Raw genomic sequence first — 21,104 nt, 5'->3', positions numbered from 1 at the left:
CAGACAATGACGAACACAGACCTGAACATGATGTTGGCTGCAATATCGGCACAAATGTCCGAAATGTCATCACAAATATCTACCAACATGTGATCACAATTGAAATCGCAAGAGACACGCATAACATCCAAGATGGAAACTCAGCTGGAATCGCAGGAGAACCGTATAACAGCGAAGATTGAAGCACAAGAGGCACGGATATCCGAAATGTCGGCGCAAATATCATCGCAGATCTCTGCTCAACTGGAAGAGCAAGAAGAACGTATTTCCTCGAAGTTGGAGGCGCAAGATACAAAAATTTTACAGTTTGAAGAAAAAATCGAGGCCGAGGTGGATGCTTTGAGAGGACGTATCGAGCAGTTGCAACTAAATCGCCCAGCAGTTTTAACTAGTAATTCAAAGGTAAAAACACCATCCTTGGACGGTTCTGTTCCTTTCCAGGTCTTTAAGCTACATTTTGAGAAGACCGCAGCAGTGAACAACTGGAATGTGGAAGATAAAGTTGCCGCACTCTTCGTAGCATTGAAAGGACCAGCTGCCGAAATCTTACAGACTATTCCAGAGTACGAACGGAACAGTTATGACGCATTGATGGCTGCTGTAGAACGGCGATACGGAAGCGAACACAGGAAACAGATATTCCAAATTGAGTTGCAAAACCGCTACCAAAAAGCAAATGAGATATTGCAGGAGTTTGCTTCAGATGTTGAAAAGTTGGCTCATCTCGCAAATGCGGACGCGCCCGTGGAATACACCGAGAGGGTAAAAATCCAGAGTTTTATAAATGGCATACGAGACGTGGAAACGAAGCGAGCTACATACGCGAACCCAAAACTGACATTTGCTGAAACGGTATCACATGCATTGACTCAGGAAACTGCCTCCCTATTAAGTAAACCAGCATATAAGGCTCATCGTGCAGAAGTAGAAAGGCCAGAATGGGTAGACACAATTTTGGAAGCACTGAAGGGATCACAACAGAAAAATGCCGGAGTTATTAAATGTTTCAAGTGCGGCAACCCAGGTCATATTGCACGACATTGCGATCTTGGCCTTAATAGTTCCAACAATGTGGGTGGCCGTAAACGCAAAGCTGGCGGAAATGAGCAAGAACGTGTCGGATGTAAAGAACGAAAACTTGCCCCGGCTATTGAATGTCCTGTGATATCTGTGTCGCAGATTGGAAGGAAATCAAGCAGTCTTACCATCAGAGGGAATGTGGATGGTAAAGAGCGTGTACTGACTGTAGATACGGGGGCATCTCATTCCTTGATTCGATCTGATTTGGTCTACAGGAGAGTAAAGTCGTTACCTGGAGCAAGGTTGCGTACGGTCACAGGCGAGTATAATCAAGTCCAAGGCGAAGTGGTATGTGAGGTATTAACTGGAAAAGTCATGGTTCTACACAAATTCGTTGTGGCGGAGATCGTTGATGAAGTCATATTGGGAGTGGACTTCTTGGTTGACCATGACGTCAGGATCGATATGCGGAGAAAAATTATGCGCTATAAGAACCAGGACATACCACTTAACTTTAGTTTGGAAAAAGGTTTCAGCAGTAATCGAGTACTGGTGGAGAAAAGTCGACAAAGGCCACGAAAGTCAAAGGTAAAGGTTGATGAAACGAATGGGCCAAAGAAAGCGAAATCAAAAGTACCTGCGAGAAAAACACCGGCATTGACAAACCCTAATGGACGCACTAAAACGACTGCAAGAATTTTGCAAGAAGCATGCAAGGGTGGTTTCAAGCCATCGCGCACTTCTGTTGGGAAACGGCGGAACGATACTGTCAAGCCAATCCGTCAAGCGCAAGCTCTGCGAAGTAGTTCATTGGTCAAACAACAGAGTGCGAGGAAACGACTAAGGATAATGAGTATTAAGATCAAACGCAGGTACAATGAGAACAATAATTCGGAAGGGTTCTTGGAGGGAGATTTGGTACTGTTAAACAACCCCCACCGGCGGAAAGGTGTTCCAGCCAAAATTCGGTGCATTTGGGAAGGCCCGTACAAGGTTGTGAAGAAGATCAGTAATTCCATCTACCGCATACAAACCATTGGGAAACCACGAAATAGAAAGGTGGTTCATTTGGAGATGCTAGCGGCGTTTAGATCGAGAGATTTATCTGATCGGGACGATCAGACTTAGGTGGAGGGCAGTGTAACGAATGTTAGCAGCACTGAGCGATGCTATCGTCTCTAAGCCGATGCTAACCAGTGACGTGAATGCACATCAATAATTCAATCATTATGTATGTACATAAACGAATAAATAATTGCGTCAACACATATGTACGTATACGAGCAGCGGAGCGGCAATGCACAAACACATGCATATATCTTATTTGAGTTGTCACAAGAGAGAGCAATAATTTGTGCACGTAGTTGTGGCTGGCGATTTGTAGCCGAACTAACTAGTAACTTCTGGAAATCGAAGAGCCTAGAAGTATGCAGCGTAAACTATAAAAGCGGGGCAGGCGAGTAAGAAGTAATTGAGTTTGATTTGAGATTTGGATTAAGCGCTATCTAGCGAGCTATAGCAGTATTATTTTGAATAGTAGAGTTTCATTTGAGCTGTCAATCAGTTTGGTTATTAAGCAAGCTATTCGTTGCAAAGTATAAGTGTTATTGTGAAGTACTTGAATAAAGGCCATTTTGCATTATTACATATTGGAGTTATTTATTCAACAGTTTAGCGATACGAACTTAGCAGAGGGTTGCAAATAAGAGGATTTGCAGCAAATTCGTTACAATATCATGATGAACGTTACTCCTATTACTATATGTGTGCTAAACAAAAATTAGCAAAATCGGATGACGAACACAACCACATAAAAAAATTTGATAAGTCAAATTTTAACAAAAAATTTAATATCTTTACATTATGTATGTAAGTTATGTCAATACTCAACTCCAGTAATGATATGGTGCAGCAAAATACAAAAATAAAAGAAAATTTTAAAATGGGCGTGGCTCCGCCCTTGTGAAATTTGGTAAGGGCATAGCTTCTATGACGATAACTGTTTTGTGTGAAAATGGGCGAAATCGGTTGAAGCCACGCCCAGTTTTTATACACAGTCGACCGTCTATCCTTCCTCTTGGCCGTTAACACGATAACTCGAGCAAAAATCGATATATCTTTACTAAACTTAGTTCACGTAATTATCTGAACTCACTTTATCTTGGTATTAAAAATGGTAGAAATCCGACTATGACCACGCCCACTTTTTCGATATCGAAAATTTCGAAAAATGAAAAAAATGCTATAATTCTATACCAAATACGAAAAAAGAGATGAAACATGGTGATTGGATTGGTTTTTTGACGCAAAATATAACTTTGGAAAAAACTTTGTAAAATGGGTGTGACACCTACAATATTAAGTAGGAGAAAATGAAAAAGGTCTGCATTGCGGAATCAAAAGCCCTTGGAATTTTGACAGGAATACTGTTTTACATATATAAATAAATTAGCGGTACCTGACAGATGATGATCTGGGTCACCCTGGTCCACATTTTGGTCGATATCTCGAAAACCACTTCACATATACAACTGAGGGCCACTCCCTTTAAAAACCCTCATTAATACCTTTAATTTGATACCCATATTGTAAACACACATTCTAGAGGTACCCCTGGTCGACCTTTATGGCGATATCTCGAAGCGTTGGCCGCGTGAAATAACATGTTCTTTGCCCAGTCCACAAGAAGGGGGATACTGCAAAATGCACCAACTATCGTGGAATCAGCCTTCTTAATATCGCATATAAGGTCCTTTCAAGTGTATTGTACGAAAGATTGAAGCCCACCGTGAACCGGCTGATTGGACCTTATCAGTGCGGCTTCAGACCTGGTAAATCTACCATCGACCAGATTTTCACAATGCGCCAAATCTTGGAAAAAACCCGTGAAAAGAGAATCGACACACATCACCTCTTCGTCGACTTTAAAGCCGCCTTCGACAGCACGAAAAGGAGCTGCCTATATGCCGCTATGTCTGAATTTGGTTTCCCCGCAAAACTTATACGGCTGTGCAAAATGACGTTGAGCAACACCATCAGCTCAGTCAGAATTGGGAAGGACCTCTCCGAGCCGTTCGAAACTAAACGAGGTTTCAGACAGGGTGACCCCCTATCGTGCGATTTCTTTAATTTGATGCTGGAGAAAATTATACTAGCTGCAGAACTTAACCCCACTGGAACAATATACTATAAAAGCGTGCAATTACTGGCATATGCTGATGACATTGATATCATCGGTCTAAACACCCGCGCTGTTAGCTCTGCTTACTCCAAACTGGAAAAAGAAGCGGTAAAGATGGGTTTGATGGTGAATGAGGACAAAACGGAGTACCTGCTGTCATCGAGCAAAGAGTCAGGGCATATGTGCCTTGGCAACCACGCTACTGTTGGCAGCCATAATTTCGAAATAGTACAAGATTTCGTTTATTTGGGAACCAGCATCAACACTAGCAACATCATCAGCACTGAAATCCAGCGAAGAATCAATCTTGCCAATAAATCCTACTTTGGACTACGTAGGCAATTGAAAAGTAAATTCCTCTCTCGGCGAACGAAAATCATACTCTACAAGTCACTTATCGTACCCGTCCTGCTATATGGGGCAGAAGCATGGACCATGACAACAGCAGATGAAGCGGCTTTGGGAGTGTTCGAGAGAAAAGTTCTTCGAAAGATTTATGGACCTCTACGCGTTGGCGATGGCGAGTACCGAAGAAGATTTAATGATGAGCTGTACGAGCTATACGCAGACATCAACATAGTCCAGCGAATTAAAACGCAGCGGCTGCGCTGGCTAGGCCATGTTATGCGAATGAAAGATGATGCTCCGGCCAAGAAAGTGTTTCTATCGGAACCCGCCTATGGAAGCAGAGGTAGAGGGCGGCCCCCACTCCGTTGGAAGGACCAGGTGGAAAACGATTTAAACTCCCTTGGTGTGACCAATTGGCGCCGGTTGGCGGAGCGAAGGAGCGACTGGCGCGCCTTGTTGGACGGCCATAACCGTTTAGACGGTTAAGCGCCAATTAAGTAAGTAAGTAAGATTCCATTAAGCTTCTGTGTGAAACTGTTAAGCTGGCAAACAAAATTAAATAATAAATTTTACTCTGGTAGCATAATTTTAAGCCTAGTTGTTAAAAAACAAAAATTATTTCAATAATTATCTAAAGAATTAAAAAAAATGTATAGAAAAAATATTGAAGAAATGCATATAAACCCTTTTCAAAGAATACAAAATCATCCCTCAAGGGATCTATAGTTCCATTGGCATGCTGAACCACCTTGGAATGCCCCATATACGTCAGTTTAAGATTCTCCGTCCTCTCTGGGTTGCCATCGTAAACGAACTTCTTGTGTACCTCTAATACAGTATTTGTCGAGTGTAGATAATTTGAATGCGACCTAAGTTTAGCTATTAAATAAGGGTTCCGTTGCCACAGACTTCTTCAAGGTCCTTTGAAGGTAAAACTACTTGAGTTGTTAATGATTAAAGAATATTTTGTATCTATAGATGGACTATAAACTTTCTTGATCTACTAAATAGGCAGTTGCTAAGCACATTCACCGGCAAAAAATAAAAAGCAGAGAACGAGAGAAAGCAAGTGAGGGTAAGACGAATAAGTGGGGGAAGAGAAAAAAGATGGGGGAATGAAATAGTGCATAAGTGGGTTGCGGGGTGAGGTTGAGGGTCCAGAAAAAAAAGAGGAAAAAGTTAGCGAAGCACTGAAATCGGAAGATAAAGCGCGAGAGGGTGGAGATAGATGGAGGGCAAAAGGAAACGGAAGAGAAGTAAGAAATAAAGAGATAGGTGAAGGGAAGAGTTAAGAAGAATAGTGACGGACATAAATCACCTGAGGATTTGGAAAGAGAGAGAAAAAGCGGGTTCAGAAAGAAAAGGGAAGGGGCAAGTACAAGTAATGCAGAAAATTAAAAGGGGGACTAACAGTATAGGGTAGGTTAGGTTAGGTTGAACTGGCCAGTCCATAAATACCTCACATAGACTAAATGTGTTTATAGTGTTACCATAGTTTGTTTGACGACCAAATGGAAAAACCACTCAATTAGGTACCAGGACTTGCGTTATAAAATAACTCCGACCTCTTGGCAAATACCTGACGTTTTCTAGGATCGAGCTTAATTGCTGTCTCAAGATATGGCAACTCTGCCGCCCCTGGTAGCTGGAGCCTTGAGCTCGAGAGCGCAGTTGAACTATAAAGAACAACTCAAAAATCTTAATGAAATAATTTTGTGAAATACAATTGGTAATAGTAGATGCGCGCGAATTAAACTCCATATTTTTACGTTTTTTAATTAAAAGTTTATTTTTCATTTATTTAATTGTTCATCCTCTGGAAAAACAACACCAATTTGACGTCTAATCTCATCTTGTACTTTAGCAATAATTAAGCTGTCATTATGCGTTGCAATATCGTTTTCCAGTCCACCTTTCAATATGCTTTGACGTACAGCCTCAGCCTCGAAACGCAAGCCCTCAGAATTCGTATATTTAGTAGGATGTTTGCCTTTGGGCAAAGGCCATTCTCTTATCTGACCATCGACGTCAATGAGTTGAGTAGGACACCAAAAATCAAGCAGCTGCGCAAATTTAGTAACAAAAACTACAGTTAAACAAAAACGAAATTAGGCAACTCACTGTAATTTGGCCCTTAGTGCCTTTGAAGAACGCCTTATTCGCCAATTTTTCTTTAGAGGTAACGACTATTTTGCTCACACGACCACCTGAGTACTGCAACTCGACTTCAATGTGCTTATCGACACCGTCTTCGTTGAGTTCACCTTTGGCTATGACTTTTTGTGGTGCTTCTTTAAAGCCCCATTGTGATGCTTGTATGGCGTAAACGCCCATGTCTAAAGTAACACCACCGCCCAAACCTTTTTTGCTGCATACATAAATTTTAATATCTTAAAATAGTCAATTTGAATTTCATGTGTAAATATGTACTTACGCCAAGCGTTCCGTGTCGCTTATTTTATTACCAAAAGCCACCTCTATTTCTTTAAGTTCACCTAGAGCACCCTTTTTGATTTGTTTTTGTAGATAGTGATAAGCCGGAAAGAAACGAGACCAAATTCCTTCCATGATGAAAAGTTGTTTATTTTTAGCGTGATCGGTTAGCCTTTTGGATTGTTCAAAGTTCATACATAACGGTTTTTCACACAGCACATGCTTGCCATGGTCGAGATAAAGCAAAGAGAGTTCGAAGTGCTGTCGATTGAGTGCACCAATGTAGATGATATCTGGGAAGGTCAAAACCATTATTTTATATTATGTAGAAACCTAACCGAGCCGGACCCGTGCGCATCTTGCGCAACCAATCTTAAAGTCACTTATCAAATATCAACAGAAATCAGCTGTTCTATCAATCAATTAAAATTTACCGCTTGCGCTGCCATCTGGCGTATGGGAGCAACTGCCGGTAATGCAGCGCAAATTTTCACAATAGATTTTACAAATAGATTTCTTTGTGTGCTCACAATCGTTTATTTTTAACAAATTATTTTAATAAAATATAGCTAAACAAAAGCACTACGACCAAAATTGCCTAAAGCTCGCTAATAGACCGAATCTCCATCTTTACAACCAAAACTTTATTTATAGATTTGGATTCCAAATAAGAGAGAAAAGGGACCCCTACATAAGAACAGCAGTTAGAAATAATATATATGATGATGAATGTTTGTACGCTGCTAATAGAAAACCAAAGTAATCAACCGATAGAAACGGAATTTTTGCATTACATATACGTGCTTTAAAAAAGTGGGCGTTGCTCTCAGGGAGGACACAATTTAAATTCGTCTTAATTCTTTAAGAATTAGGCCAATGTGCATCTTAATAGCAGTGGAAGTGGAATGGAAAAAGAAAGGTGGTGTAGGAGACGAAGTGGAGGGACAGGAAGAGTAGACAAACTATCTATCAGGATAACGTCTGCCGGGGATGCCGGTTTTCCATAAAATCCACTCAACAATTATTCGGTTTTGAACTTTGAAATTCAACACCTTCTGTCGCACTTGTAATCCTCAGAGCGAATTACTTCGTAACCCCCCTTTCGGGAGCTTTTCATAACTAAAGGATATTGAACCTAAAGAGCCTAAATAATCCAACTCTAAGAGTTGGTACCGTTCGTAGTACCTCTTGTTCTAATATTTTTTCCTCTTCAAGCGAGTTGACGCCGTGAAATAATTGTAAGCCCAAGCTAAACGAAGGAGAGTTTCGACTGCATGGTCACCATTTAAGAAAAGTAATATGTATAAGGCAAACATGGCCTACTACTTATAAAAATGAAGTTTTCATTAGAAAGTATGTGATAAAGCTATGTTTGCTTTTTGTTCTACGCGGACCTCAAAAGGACAATACTCACGTAGGCGACGCCGGTATGCTTGTCGACCCTGGACAGGCAGATCTGATGATGACCACAGTCTCAAGGGCCACCGAAGTCAAATCCATCACGTCGTGTCTAAAAATAGGTATAGCTTCAGCGTCCTGAATTTGTTTACTGTCAGGTCCCAACATTGCCTCGTACTACCATAGCCTCGAAACCCACGCAGTGTCGCAAGGTAGGATTGCCGTTGAGAAGCTACTGAGACATGCACCCAACCATTACTCCGCTCAGCTCTCACACCTATTAACTGAGAGCAATATTCGACCTGACGGTGTAATCAAGCGGCGGGAACATAATTTTTTGCTCATTAAGTTCCGCCGCTGCAGACTTCATACAGGCTACTGAGGAAGGTAAAGCGACGGGTTCGATTAAGATTGTCAAGTTTGTTAAAGGAATTGGGGGGAATTACCTAAAAGTTGCCTGTGGTCACATCTAATCGTTTCCGGAGGAGCAATATGATGAGTCCTATACTCCAACCCTTTGAAGATGGCAAGCACCACCACTTGACTATTCCGAACTGCGAAAGATTGCTTGAACAGTTGATTCGAAATACAGAATAGGGTAGAAGGATCGCAGTCCTCCAGAATTAAACTTCATTCAACTAAATTTTTAAGAAATGTGATGCTGAAAATCGGGCTTATTAGCACGGAGTCAGATTGCTTGGTCCCAGTTTTTCAGTGCGAGTTTAATCTCCAGTTAAAGTTTAACTGAAGTTTAAGCTCGCACATAAAAGCCGAGCCTTTAACATTGCATAAAATGTTATATCTAGTGCGAAAGGCTGCAGTACCTCAGATATACTCGCAAACACATGTAATCATGAGCATATGGCTATAAGAGAGGCATAAACTACAAATAGGTATACATGTATATAGCTAATAACCAAGCAATTTTTTTGTTACCGAGTCTTTGAGACGATCCATATTCTAATATCGGCCTCACCAATGATGTAAAAAGGGTTTTTGTAACGTAAGGATCACTAAACTCCTTTGCCCATCTTTTCACAAATGCTAAAACTCCTCTCGCTTTATTGACTGTGGCATTAATATGAGGGTTGAAACTAAGTTTGCAATTCATTGTAACTCCCAAGTCGACAAAAACATCAACGCTTTCCAGAGTTTGGCCATTAATTGTGTAGGAAGCTGGCTGTATGTTCCCACGTGAAAAACACATGGATTTACATTTTTCTATGTTGAGAGGCATAAAATTCGCATTACACCAAGTAACTAAACGAATTAAATCCGCCTGGAGTACAGAACGTTCTTCAACCGACGCGTATGACTTAAAAAGTTTTACGTCGTCGGCATACATTAAAATTTTAGAATATTTTATAGTTGTGGAAACATCGTTTATAAAGATCAAAAACAGAATAGGACCGAGATGGCTGCCCTGAGGCACACCGGAGGGAACATCGATGACATTCGAACAAATTTTTTTAAAAATGACTCTTTGAGTTCTACCGCAAAGATAGGAGGAGATCCAGCGAGTTAGGCCAGGTTGAAAACCAAGCAATTCGAGTTTATAAACAAGTAATGAGTGGCGTACTTTGTCGAAAGCTTTGCTGAAATCAGTGTATATAACGTCGGTATGATGAGTGTTTCTAAACCCATTAAAGACGTGAGTTGTAAATTCAAGCAAATTGGTTGTGGTTGATTTGGCTCTACAAAAGCCATGCTGAGAACTATCTATCAATGTAGAAATCGAAAATGTAAGGTGATTAGTAACGATTGCTTCGAAAAGCTTAGGGATAGCGGAGAGCTTTGCTATTCCACGATAGTTTTCAATAGACGACTTGCTTCCTTTTTTATGGAGTGGGATAAGAAGATTCCTTCCAAGCCGTCGGGAAAATGCCATTTTTTAAAGAGAGGTTAAACAGATCAGTAAGGGGCTGGTAAATGTATTCCGCACATTTTTTAAGAAAACATGTTAGGATCAAATCGGGACCGTATTTGAAGGATTCTTTTAGGGTCTTTAGATGTAATAGAACATCTTCAGGCAGCAAATGTGGGGCATATATTGAGTTACTAAAATGGAGCTCATACGGATAATTTGTAGGTAATGAATCAACCACAGCAGAGTAATTAGAGTGAAAGAATTGAGCGAAGAAGTTTGCAATCTCTTGATCGTCGCTGGAAATGCTATTTCTAAACTTCATGGCAGAAGGAAATCCGTTAGTTCTGCGTTTAGAATTTACGAAATCATAAAGACTTCGGGTGGCAAATAATGTTTCTTTTAATTTTACATATGTAAGCTTTATAACACTTTTTATTAAGTTCAAAATACTTATGACGGAAAATAGCGTACTGTGCATAATGAGAATGTAAACCGGTTCTCTTATATAATTTGAATAAACGTGATTTCTTATTTTTTAAAGCTTTTAAATGTAAAACGTTTTCCTCTACATCCTCTTTATATCGAGGCCAAGTTATCTCAGAAAGCTCTTTATTTAAATTGTTGAAATTAGTTTTGGAAAAATCAAAGCATCTGGTAGAGACACATGTTTTGTTAGTGCAGCCGACTTCGTTGCTTATGATTTCGTAAGTTATCTCAAGAGAAGGATGGTAAGCGTCTTCTGGCAAAACAAGATGTTCACACCGATTTGTAGAGAATTTAGATATGTCGTCAACAAATGCTAAATCTAAGAATTTTCCATACTTATTTGGAAAGAAGTTGATCTGATTAAGGCAAAGATCAGTAATTCCATCCAAAAAGTCATTGTTATGCATCTTGGATGATACGGGGACATCATTGTGATCAACGGTATTCCAAGATATATGTGGCAGGTTAAAGTCGCCTAAAACAATCATTGAGTCCGTGGACTTATCAAAGAAGTCTAATAAAGACCATTTTGCCTTATTGAATATTGGAGTTATTTATTCGACAGTTTAGCGATTCGAACGTGAGCAGAAGGTTTAAAATAAGCGGAATATCACAAAATTCGTTGCAATATTTTTGTTAGGTTTCGCTGATAAATTGAATGTATGTAAATAAACTTACACTTTTACACTTTTTACACTAAACTTTTTTTTATTTATATCTTACCAACATGAGCAAACTCGGCCAGTTCTTTATAGCTGCCAAATGCATTTGGTATTTCGTGTAATTTGGCGAATTCCTCAGCGCGCTCCTTCTGACGTGCTGCCACTGCAGCAAGTTTGTGATCCGTTGTCGGTAGAGTGCTCAGAGCAACAGCAAAATCATGACTGATATTTCCCGCAGAAACGATACCCCATCGCAAAGCCATTCTTTTTTGGTATTAGTTTTCAACTGTCTGTGCCCTGTCTGTTTGAGGAATAGATCGAAACTAAATAAATTTAAGCATAAATAATAAGTTAAATACGAAAAGCAAATATTGTTGGTATTTATAGCGATCAAGTTCATAAACAGTTTAGTATATACCCAATTGTATTTCACAGCAGAAATTCTTTATTTGAATATATATGATGATCCTAAAAACCCAGTTGGCTCTCTGAACATCTGATATCGTCGAAGCGTCGATGGCGGATGCCACGCCTTTTCCATAAGGATATCGAATGCATTTCTCTCGGGCCTATACAGCCGAATTGGACCCCTTTTCCTACTGTTGTGGAGATTTTTTGAAAAAATTACAAATATTGGTCATCATATTAATATCAAGTCAAGCCATCCCTAGAAATACAGTCTATATCCACCTGTCTCCGCCAACTTATTGACGGCACCGTCCTCCCTCTGCTGCCAAATACGGTTATCTATAGGAATATTTTCTCAAGTCAGCGATGTGTTTGAGCTGTTGCTCTTACATATATCGGACATTTCATAATTAACTCAGCGCCTAAACATATTTTATGTCCGTTTTCTGTAACGTTTGGATATATTCTAGGTAATGAAAGTGCAAATCCAATGTATGCATTTTTTTCAATTATTTAAGCAAACGGGTATATAAGTAATACTTGCTCCAATCGAACACAAAATGTTTCACTGGTTATACTCAGAGTGCTTGCACACAGAGTATACTAACTTTGATTGGATAACGGTTAGTTGTACAGGTATGAAGGAATCGAGATAGATATAGACTTCCATATATCAAAATCATCAGTATCGAAAAAAAATTTGATGGAGCCATGTCCGTCCGTCTGTCCGTTAACACGATAGCTTGAGTAAATTTTGAGGTATCTTGATGAAATTTGATATGTAGGTTTCTGGGCACTCATCTCAGATTGCTATTTAAAATGAACGAAATCGGACTATAACCACGCCCACTTTTTCGATATCGAAAATTTCGAAAAACCGAAAAAGTGCGATAATTCATTACCAAAGACGGATAAAGCTATGAAACTTGGTAGGTGGGTTGACATTATGACGCAAAATATAAAATTAGTAAAATTTTGGACAATGGGCGTGGCACCGCCCACTATTAAAAGAAGGTAATTTAAAAGTTTTCTAAGTTGTAATTTGGCAGTCGTTGAAGATATCATGATGAAATTTGGCAGGAACGTTACTCTTATTACTATATGTGTGCTCAATAAAAGTTAGCAAAATCGGATGACGAACATGCCGACGCTTTTAAAAAAAAATTTTAGTCAAATTAAAAAAAAAAATTGAATATCTTTATAGTGTATAAGTAAATTATGTCAACATTCAACACCAGTAATGATATGGTGCAACAAAATACAAAAATAAAATTTCACAATGAGCGTGGCTCCGCCCTTTTTCATTTAATTTGTCTAGAATACTTTTAATGCCATAAGTCGAACAAAAATTTACCAATCCTTGTGAAATTTGGTAGGGGCATAGTTCTGCAGGGCGAAATCAAAAGCCCTTGGAATCTTGGCAGGAATACTATTCGTGGTATTACATATATATATAAAATTGCGGTATCCGACAGATGATGTTCTGGGTCACCCTGGTCCACATTTTGATCGATATCTCGAAAACGCCTTCACCTATAAACCTACGGGCCACTCCTTTTTAAAACCCTCATTAATACCTTTAATTTGATACGCATATCGTACAAACACATTATAGAGTCACCGCTGGACCACCTTTATGGCGATATCTGTAAAAGGTGTCCACCTATAGAAGAACTAAGGCCCACACCCTTTTAAAATACTCATTAACACCTTTCATTTGATACCCATGTCATACAAACACATTCCAGGGTTACCCTAAGTTCACTTTCCTACATGGTGATTTTCTTTCCCTTATTTTGTCTCCAAAGCTCTCAGCTGAGTATGTAATGTTCGGTTGCACCCGAACTTAGCCTTTCTTACTTGTTTTTTATTTACTTCTAATTTGAAACTGATAAGTACTTAATGAAGATAACGAGCAATTTTGGTGAGAGCAGAGAGACACTTGATTAGTACAAGTTAAGCAAAACTCTTAAGGCGGATTTACATAGAACGCTTTGCCAAGAGTTTTAATTTCGACAGATAAACGCGCCATATGCTAAAAATATCTTCGCTTCACCTTCCATAAACTCTGTGTGTATCAACACCGCAACTAAGCCATGAGTTTAAATGGTTTATCAAAACGAGGTTCTGGTCAAAGCGTTTTATGTAAATTCAAAAGTTGCAAGGATCTACGTGCTTGAAAGCGGTTACTTTGTAAACATTTTTATATGGCATAACTTTATGCATATTATTTTTGGGATGGTTTTGGAACTATTCTCGAATCGTTTTCTGGATAATTTTGGGTTCATTTTAGGACCATTACGAGATATTGCAGGACTTTCTACGGATCATTTTGGAACAACTAATTCGGTATCAATTGGGATAGTACCCAACCAGACCGGATGAGTTTGAAACTAATTCGGGAATTTTTCGGAACTACGTCCAAAAAATTTCGGGACTAACTCCGCAACATTTCATTTTACATTCTTCATGCGATTGGATACGTGGATAAAGGCTTCAAAAAATTCCAACAAAATCAAATTCATCATGGATTCGATAGTCACGACTAACAATTAACTAATTGTGAATTTAGACAATTGCAATTGATTAGTGGTTGGTTAGTTGTAACATTTTATACCCGCTGTACTTGTAAACAGGGTATTATAACTTTGATTGGATAACGGTTGGTTGTACAGGTATAAAGGAATCGAGATAGATATAGACTTCCAATATATCAAAATTATCAGTATCGAAAAAAAGCTTGATTGAGCCATGCCCGTCCGTCCATCCGTCTGTCCGTTAACACGATAACTTGAGTAAATATTGCGATAACTTCACCAAATTTGGTACATGAGCTTATCTGGACCCAGAATAGATTGGTATTGAATATGAGCGAAATCGGATAATAACCGCGCTCACTTTTTATAAATATAACATTTTGGAAAACACAAAAAACCTGATTATTTACTAAATGATACACCTAGAATGTTGAAATTTGACGTGTGCACTGATATTGAGACTCTTGATGAAAATTTGAACACATTTTTTAAAATACAGCATTTCAAGTGTACAGCTGGGTATGTAATGTTCGGTTTCACCCGAACTTAGACTTCTTACTTGTTCGAGTTACAGTTATTAAATTGCTAATTGCCCAACGCTGTTACACAGAACGTAAGCCCATACAAAGTCTCAAGCCAAAGAAAAAATTGTGAAGTCTACCTGCAAACCTTACTCCAGTCGCTAAATATATATGACACCCCTGAGAATTCGAATTCCCTGATATATCGTCACGATAACACTATCGGAGAAACCAAGTTCGCCGCGAATTTGAGGCGAATTCGTTGGACTTATGAAAACCTTGATATGTTTAAATTAAGTTCTGCAACAATATTTTTTTTTATTTTAAACTTACATACATTTATATGTAATATCCATATATTTTTAAAGGAATTATAACTTGTAAGTATATTACATTGATTAGCACTACAATATGTATGTATGTACATATATGCTATATAGGAAAACATATACATATGCATGTGTATATCGTACGTTTTAAACCGCGGTTAATCATTTGCAGCAATTTTCCATTGTGTTCGAGTTTTTCTTTTATTCTATACAAATTCTATACACACAAAGTGCGCAACAAAGGAAAAAATTAATTATTAACATTAAAATAATTATTACAATATGTAGAGCTGATGGATGCTGTTTTTTCTACAAAAGAATTCATTCATTCAATCATTAATTTCGGGCACTAATCACCTTTTTATGTATATAAACAATATTTTTCGATTATTTTTTTTTTTTTTTTAATTAGTTTTTCGATTTCTGTCAAAATTGTTTTCTATTACAATTAAGATTAATTATATGTGGGAATTTGCTTACAATATTCCGCTTTTTAAAGATCTTATAATTCAAATTTATTATTTATTCTCTGCAAACTAATTCTTTTTTACGCTTATTACTTCTACGTACTATTATTATATGCTAAAAATCAAGTCTTCTCTTAAAAATTGATAAAAGTGTAGAAAGCGTAGCGTTATCGCTTGTGCATGTGTATGTGTACAGCCCAGAGCATAATTATAAATCCAATAATGGCATATTTTATAAATTTTAATATGTTTCTCATAGATATCTAAATAAAAAGCTCGTAAACTTTTTTCAAATCTTGCAAATTTTTGTTTAATTTGTACAAAGCTTTAAAGTAGTTTACAACTTAGGTTTAAAAGCTTCTTAATTTCGATTTCTGTATGAAAATATATAAAGTTACAACTATAACTTTTCCAGTTTAAGTTCGGATAATTACATTTCAAGTTCAGAAAATTACATTTCAAGTTCTGAAAATTTGTCAGGAATTTTTTCTTTCATTCAATGCTAAATGTTAGCGCTAATAATTTGATACATGGATATGAAGATCTACTATCTGTTAAGGAAGCATTGGACTATGGAGGCAGCAAAGAAAAACCCTTCCCTCCCTTACGCTCATAAGAGGCCAGAGTATAAGAAGCTTATTACAAGGCCATCCAGCTATATTCTTAGGATCACAAGCATTGATCTGCATTGAGTATGACAACAGTGATGACAAAGATATGACCATTTACATGGTCAAAGGAGCGTCAACACCCGTGTCTTCGCACCATATGTCAAAAATATCTCAACTTACCCGACATCGACATCATTCATTATTAATTGGCGCTTAACCGCCTAAGCGATTGTTGCCGTTTCGTAACAAATCACGCCAGCTTTTCTTGTTTCGCGATAACTGACGGCAATTGGGAGCACCATTGGAGGTAGAGTCTTCCTCCAACTGCCTCTCCCAATTCTATGGAGGTCTCTCCCTTCCACTGCTTCCAAACTGCGGTGTCGATTGAAGTACTTTCTTGACCGGAGCGTCCTTATGCACTTGTTGGAAAGAATTATCCTCCTTTTCATTTCTCAGTTCGGGTTGAACACACCTTGTAGAAAGCTTAGGGTACAGTATTCGCAAGCTACCATTCTGGCAACATCGTAGGTAACATATAAGAATTACATTACGTAATATGAATTGTAATAACTTTTGAAATTTAACATCATTCTATCGACAGCTACCAGTGTGTGTGGACGCGTTTGGCGCAAAATAAATTTTAGCTTAAAATAATTAGCGCTGTACATAAGTTTATTTTCCTTTTTTTGGCAGTGAAATTTTTCTGTTTTAACTGTGCAAAGTAAAAAACATAAATTTATAGGAAGTGGAACGACAAAACTGTTTCCAGCTTCCTTATAAAGTAACTGTCTGGATAAATTTCTTGAAACTCAATAATAAGGAGCACCATTTGTTAAGAAGAAGCCGTGATTCTGGTTATTCTGTTACATTTTTGGTCAGTTCATCTCTTAAATCTGTGCAAAGCAATAAATTAAGCTGCCTCGTACGGCAGCAAGTGTTCCCAAAGCCGCAAAAGCATCTACGACGTCACTGTCGAAGCGCTAGCGGTGGAGGATTTTGATGTATTGTCGTGCACTAATGCAAAAAAAGGTATGAAGCTCAAAAAAGATCATGAGGGAAAATTTTTAAATTCTCTAAAATGTAATATGTTAAATATGCCTAAAAAAAGTGAGGCCTCTGACGCCAAACAAAATGGCGGTAGGACGCCGTCTGAAAACATGAATGTAGACAGTGATAGTTTTTGCCTATATTCTGGCGGTATAAACTTGTCAGAACAAGCTTGTTTCAGTTTGGGTACAGTTTCTCAAAATGGCGTGGATCAACCCATCAATACAACTGATTTAACAATGGCGGTCTCTGACGCCAACACAATTGATGCTAATACCGATACAGTCAATACTTTTGATTAGAAAATTCCAGTGAAATGAATCCTGGTACAGTCAAAGCCATTACAACAAATTGTAATGTAAGCAATGCTAATACTGGTACAATTGAAATAATTGCATACCCCAATGATTTTAAAGGAGATTTTTTTGTTTTGGTGGATTCAAGCAACTGCGAAGACTTGAAAAACACTAAGATAGGAAATGAACTACCTTTCTTTGACCAAATAAAAAGTCTGCGTCTTAAAGACTTAGTTTTAATATCCCGTGTTGGCAAAACTTTATATAAAGTTTACTTTAAAAATGCCATCAGTGCAAACAATTTTATGCTTTGTGACAAACTAAAAACCAAGGGCTTAAGGGCCTTTATTTCCAAAACGGCCATCGAAACATATGGTGTAAAAGAGGTATACCTCTACATTATACAGAAGAATATATTAAAGCCAATGCCACGGCTGACATACAAATTAATTCCGTAATGAGATTCACTCGTAAAAACAAAGATACCAATAAAATTACTCCATTCACTACCATGAAACTAGGTTTTTTTGGGCAAAAACATCCCAAAATTTATACTTTTTGAATATACCAGACTTAAGGTTGCATATTTTGTGCCACCCTTAAGGCAATGTCTAAATTGTGGACGTTTAGGTCACACACAATATTCATGCAAGGGCAAAAAACGTTGTATTAAATTAAAATTAAGATGATCAGTCTTAACGAAACCCCAGCAGTTAAAAAAGCTCGGAGATTTGTGAAATCCTGAGGGGTGATTTTAAACTAACAATCCAGAGCCGTTGGTGCAATGAAAATGACAAGGATTTCCTTCATTTCATTGCTGATCAGGTACCTCAGTATGCTAACTCTTCCAAATTAATGAGGTTGTAAATCCGTATAATGAGCTCCTAATAAGTTTTGATGAACTATACAATGTTATCCATATTAAAAACAGTAACTCAGCCAAATAACTTATCATATGCTTAAAAATATACCTGATACTTCCTTAAATAACATTCGCACCATTTTTTTTTTTTTTTGGATTATTAGTTTCTTGGTTAAAGCTTAAGCTTATAAAACACCAGGTTATCCCTCCATTGGTGTTAATCCATAACACCATGTTATATATTAAAATTTTAATGTCTTTAAATTGTTGTACAGTTGCTCCACCAATACAAAGGTAATACACTAAGGCCAGAACTATGTGCGTAGGTTTCTGCGTAATTAAGGTTATTATATATTTAGATTTAATGGTTTACTCCAAGTACGATGAATTATATTTAGATTTAATGGTTTACTCCAAGTACGATAAATTTTAAGTTTTTCAACTATTTATAAAAATTTGTTGTCATTTCGATTCCCTCACTGTCCGCCATTTTGTTCTCAACCGCATGAATAGCGTCCTTTTATAGCACGCGGTTGAGTTGTGGGGAAACGAACTTGACGCGACGACGTTACGACACGAAGTGTTTCGTACCATTCTCAACAACTATTTTCTGTCAAATCAGATACCTGATGAGTGGCGCACTATTAAAATTGTCCCCATACCTAAAAAGGATTATGACCTTAATTACTATACAAACTTCAGACCTATTTCGTTAATACCGGTGATGCTCAAATGCATTAATTCGTGCATTAAAGAACGTCTAGCCAAATTCATAGAAGAAAATGACATCCTACCAAATCGGTCTTTTGCTTACAGAAAGGGTCGTTCGGCTACTGTCTCTATCAACTATCTCTTGCACAAAGCTGCTGTAATCAAAAGTCAAGGCTACAAGGTAGTAATTTGTACAATAGACATCAGCAATGCATACAATTGTGTCAATCTTAAAAAACTTAAAAGATGTAATGGCTGACATAGGGGTTCATGAGTTATACATTAATTGGATAACTAACTTTTTAGCTCTCAGGAGACTTTAAATTGGAAAAGAGATGCTAGAGTTGAAAGATGGTCTGCCACAAGGCAACTGTCTCTCCCCTCTTTTGTTCAACATTTATGTAGCAATAATATACAACATTGAAGATCCCAACACCGAACTATACCAATTTGCTGATGATTTTCTGGTCATGTCATTTGGACTCCATAAACAATCTACCACAAAAAATTCATCAATTTTCAGATTTGTGCCAAAGTATCAATCTTTCTCTCAACCCAAATAAAACTAAACTTATGTATCTCTGTAAAAGTAATAAAAAAGTCCATAAATGTTTACACACAGAATAATGTAATATCTCAGGTAACAGAGCTGAAGTTCTTGGGCAGAAATATTAGTTCGTCCTTAGCAGTTAACCAACACTACAAGGAAACAATAAAAAACTCCTATAGAAACTCCAACTTTTTAAATGCTTGACATCAATAAAATCAGGTTTGCATCCTCAGGTAGCATTAAATTATTATAAAACTATGGTTAGAAGTAAAATAGAATACTGCCGTTCATCCACAGCGGGATGTGCACAAACTATAAATAAGAAAATTCAAACCTTCCAAAATAGCTTTCTTAGATGTTTAGGTGCTGCACCTAATACACCAATTCCAATTTTATATGCTATGGCAAATGAGCTTCCACCAGCTGAGAGGGCAAAATGGCTGGCAGCAAAAGAGCTAATTCATGTCATATCAAATGATGTATCTTTCAAAGATCTTTTATGTTCCTACACCAATGCAAAATCCAGTTACAATTATGTTTTTAATGAATTCCGTACTATCTTTCATCAAATTCAGGTAGTTGAAGAAACTATTCCGGTAACTTGCCTTAAAATTGTTATCAATACTTTTAATGAAAACAAACGCAATGTGCCAACTCAAGTGGCACAAGCTATATACGCTCAATATCTACACAACTACCAGTCTGGTGGGTTTAAAATATTCTACACTGATGCATCTATAGGCTCAAGCACCACAGGTTGTGGCGTATATAATCTAAGCAATTAAAGTGAGCATGAGTTCAAGCTACCCTTCAAGTCTTCATCTAGTTTTGGTGAAATTAATGCGATCAAAAAGGCGATCAAACTTGCGAGGGAGCTCAAATTTTCTAAAATAGTTATTTTTACAGACAGTCTAATAGCGCTCAAATTGTTAAATAAACAGAAAACAAACAACTACTGCATTTTAGATATTCACAAAATTATACAGAAAGCAGACTTTAGAGAAGTCATAATAGTATGGACTCCCAGTCATATGAGTATCAAGAGAAATGAAATTGCTGATCAAATAGCCAAAAATGCTATTGATAGTGATATCATCGTTACGGTAAAATTGTCGGTTGATGAAGCACTGAATGCAATTAAAAACCAAATAAAAGAAAAATGGTATACAGATTTTTTTGAATTCTCCAACTCGAAACCTAATTTATATGCTCAAATATTTACAAAGATTAAAAAAAGAACTTGGTTTCATAAATGCCCTCTTTCTCCTAAACAAATAAAGTTAATTAACAGAATCCTCACAGGCTTCACTTATGACAAAGCATATTTATTTAAGATTCAAGCTATTAATGACCAGACATGTAGTTGTGGT

General features: G+C 37.6%; 1 protein-coding gene across 2 annotated transcripts; it reads right to left on the bottom strand.

Annotated features, from left to right (window-relative positions):
- Window positions 1-6,311: 6,311 nt before the first annotated feature.
- Window positions 6,312-11,696, bottom strand: LOC137241270 (trans-1,2-dihydrobenzene-1,2-diol dehydrogenase-like). Of its 2 annotated transcripts, none has more exons than XM_067768704.1 (4): window positions 11,457-11,696; window positions 6,984-7,275; window positions 6,671-6,917; window positions 6,312-6,612 (listed from the first exon to the last, which is right to left on the bottom strand). In XM_067768704.1, exons 1-4 carry the CDS (start codon window positions 11,656-11,658, stop codon window positions 6,343-6,345), a joined length of 1,011 nt encoding a protein of 336 aa, XP_067624805.1. In that variant the 5' UTR covers window positions 11,659-11,696; the 3' UTR covers window positions 6,312-6,342. The 2 variants fall into 2 exon arrangements, with proteins under 2 accessions (XP_067624805.1, XP_067624806.1); XM_067768705.1 differs by having other exon boundaries at window positions 6,312-6,564.
- Between the last annotated feature and the right edge of the window lie 9,408 nt (window positions 11,697-21,104).

Source organism: Eurosta solidaginis, chromosome 2 (genome assembly GCF_040869045.1).
Source record: "Eurosta solidaginis isolate ZX-2024a chromosome 2, ASM4086904v1, whole genome shotgun sequence".
NCBI classification, from domain to species: domain Eukaryota; kingdom Metazoa; phylum Arthropoda; class Insecta; order Diptera; family Tephritidae; genus Eurosta; species Eurosta solidaginis.
The sequence above is the reverse complement of the archived record's forward strand: the minus strand, read 5'-3'. Positions and strand labels throughout refer to the sequence as shown.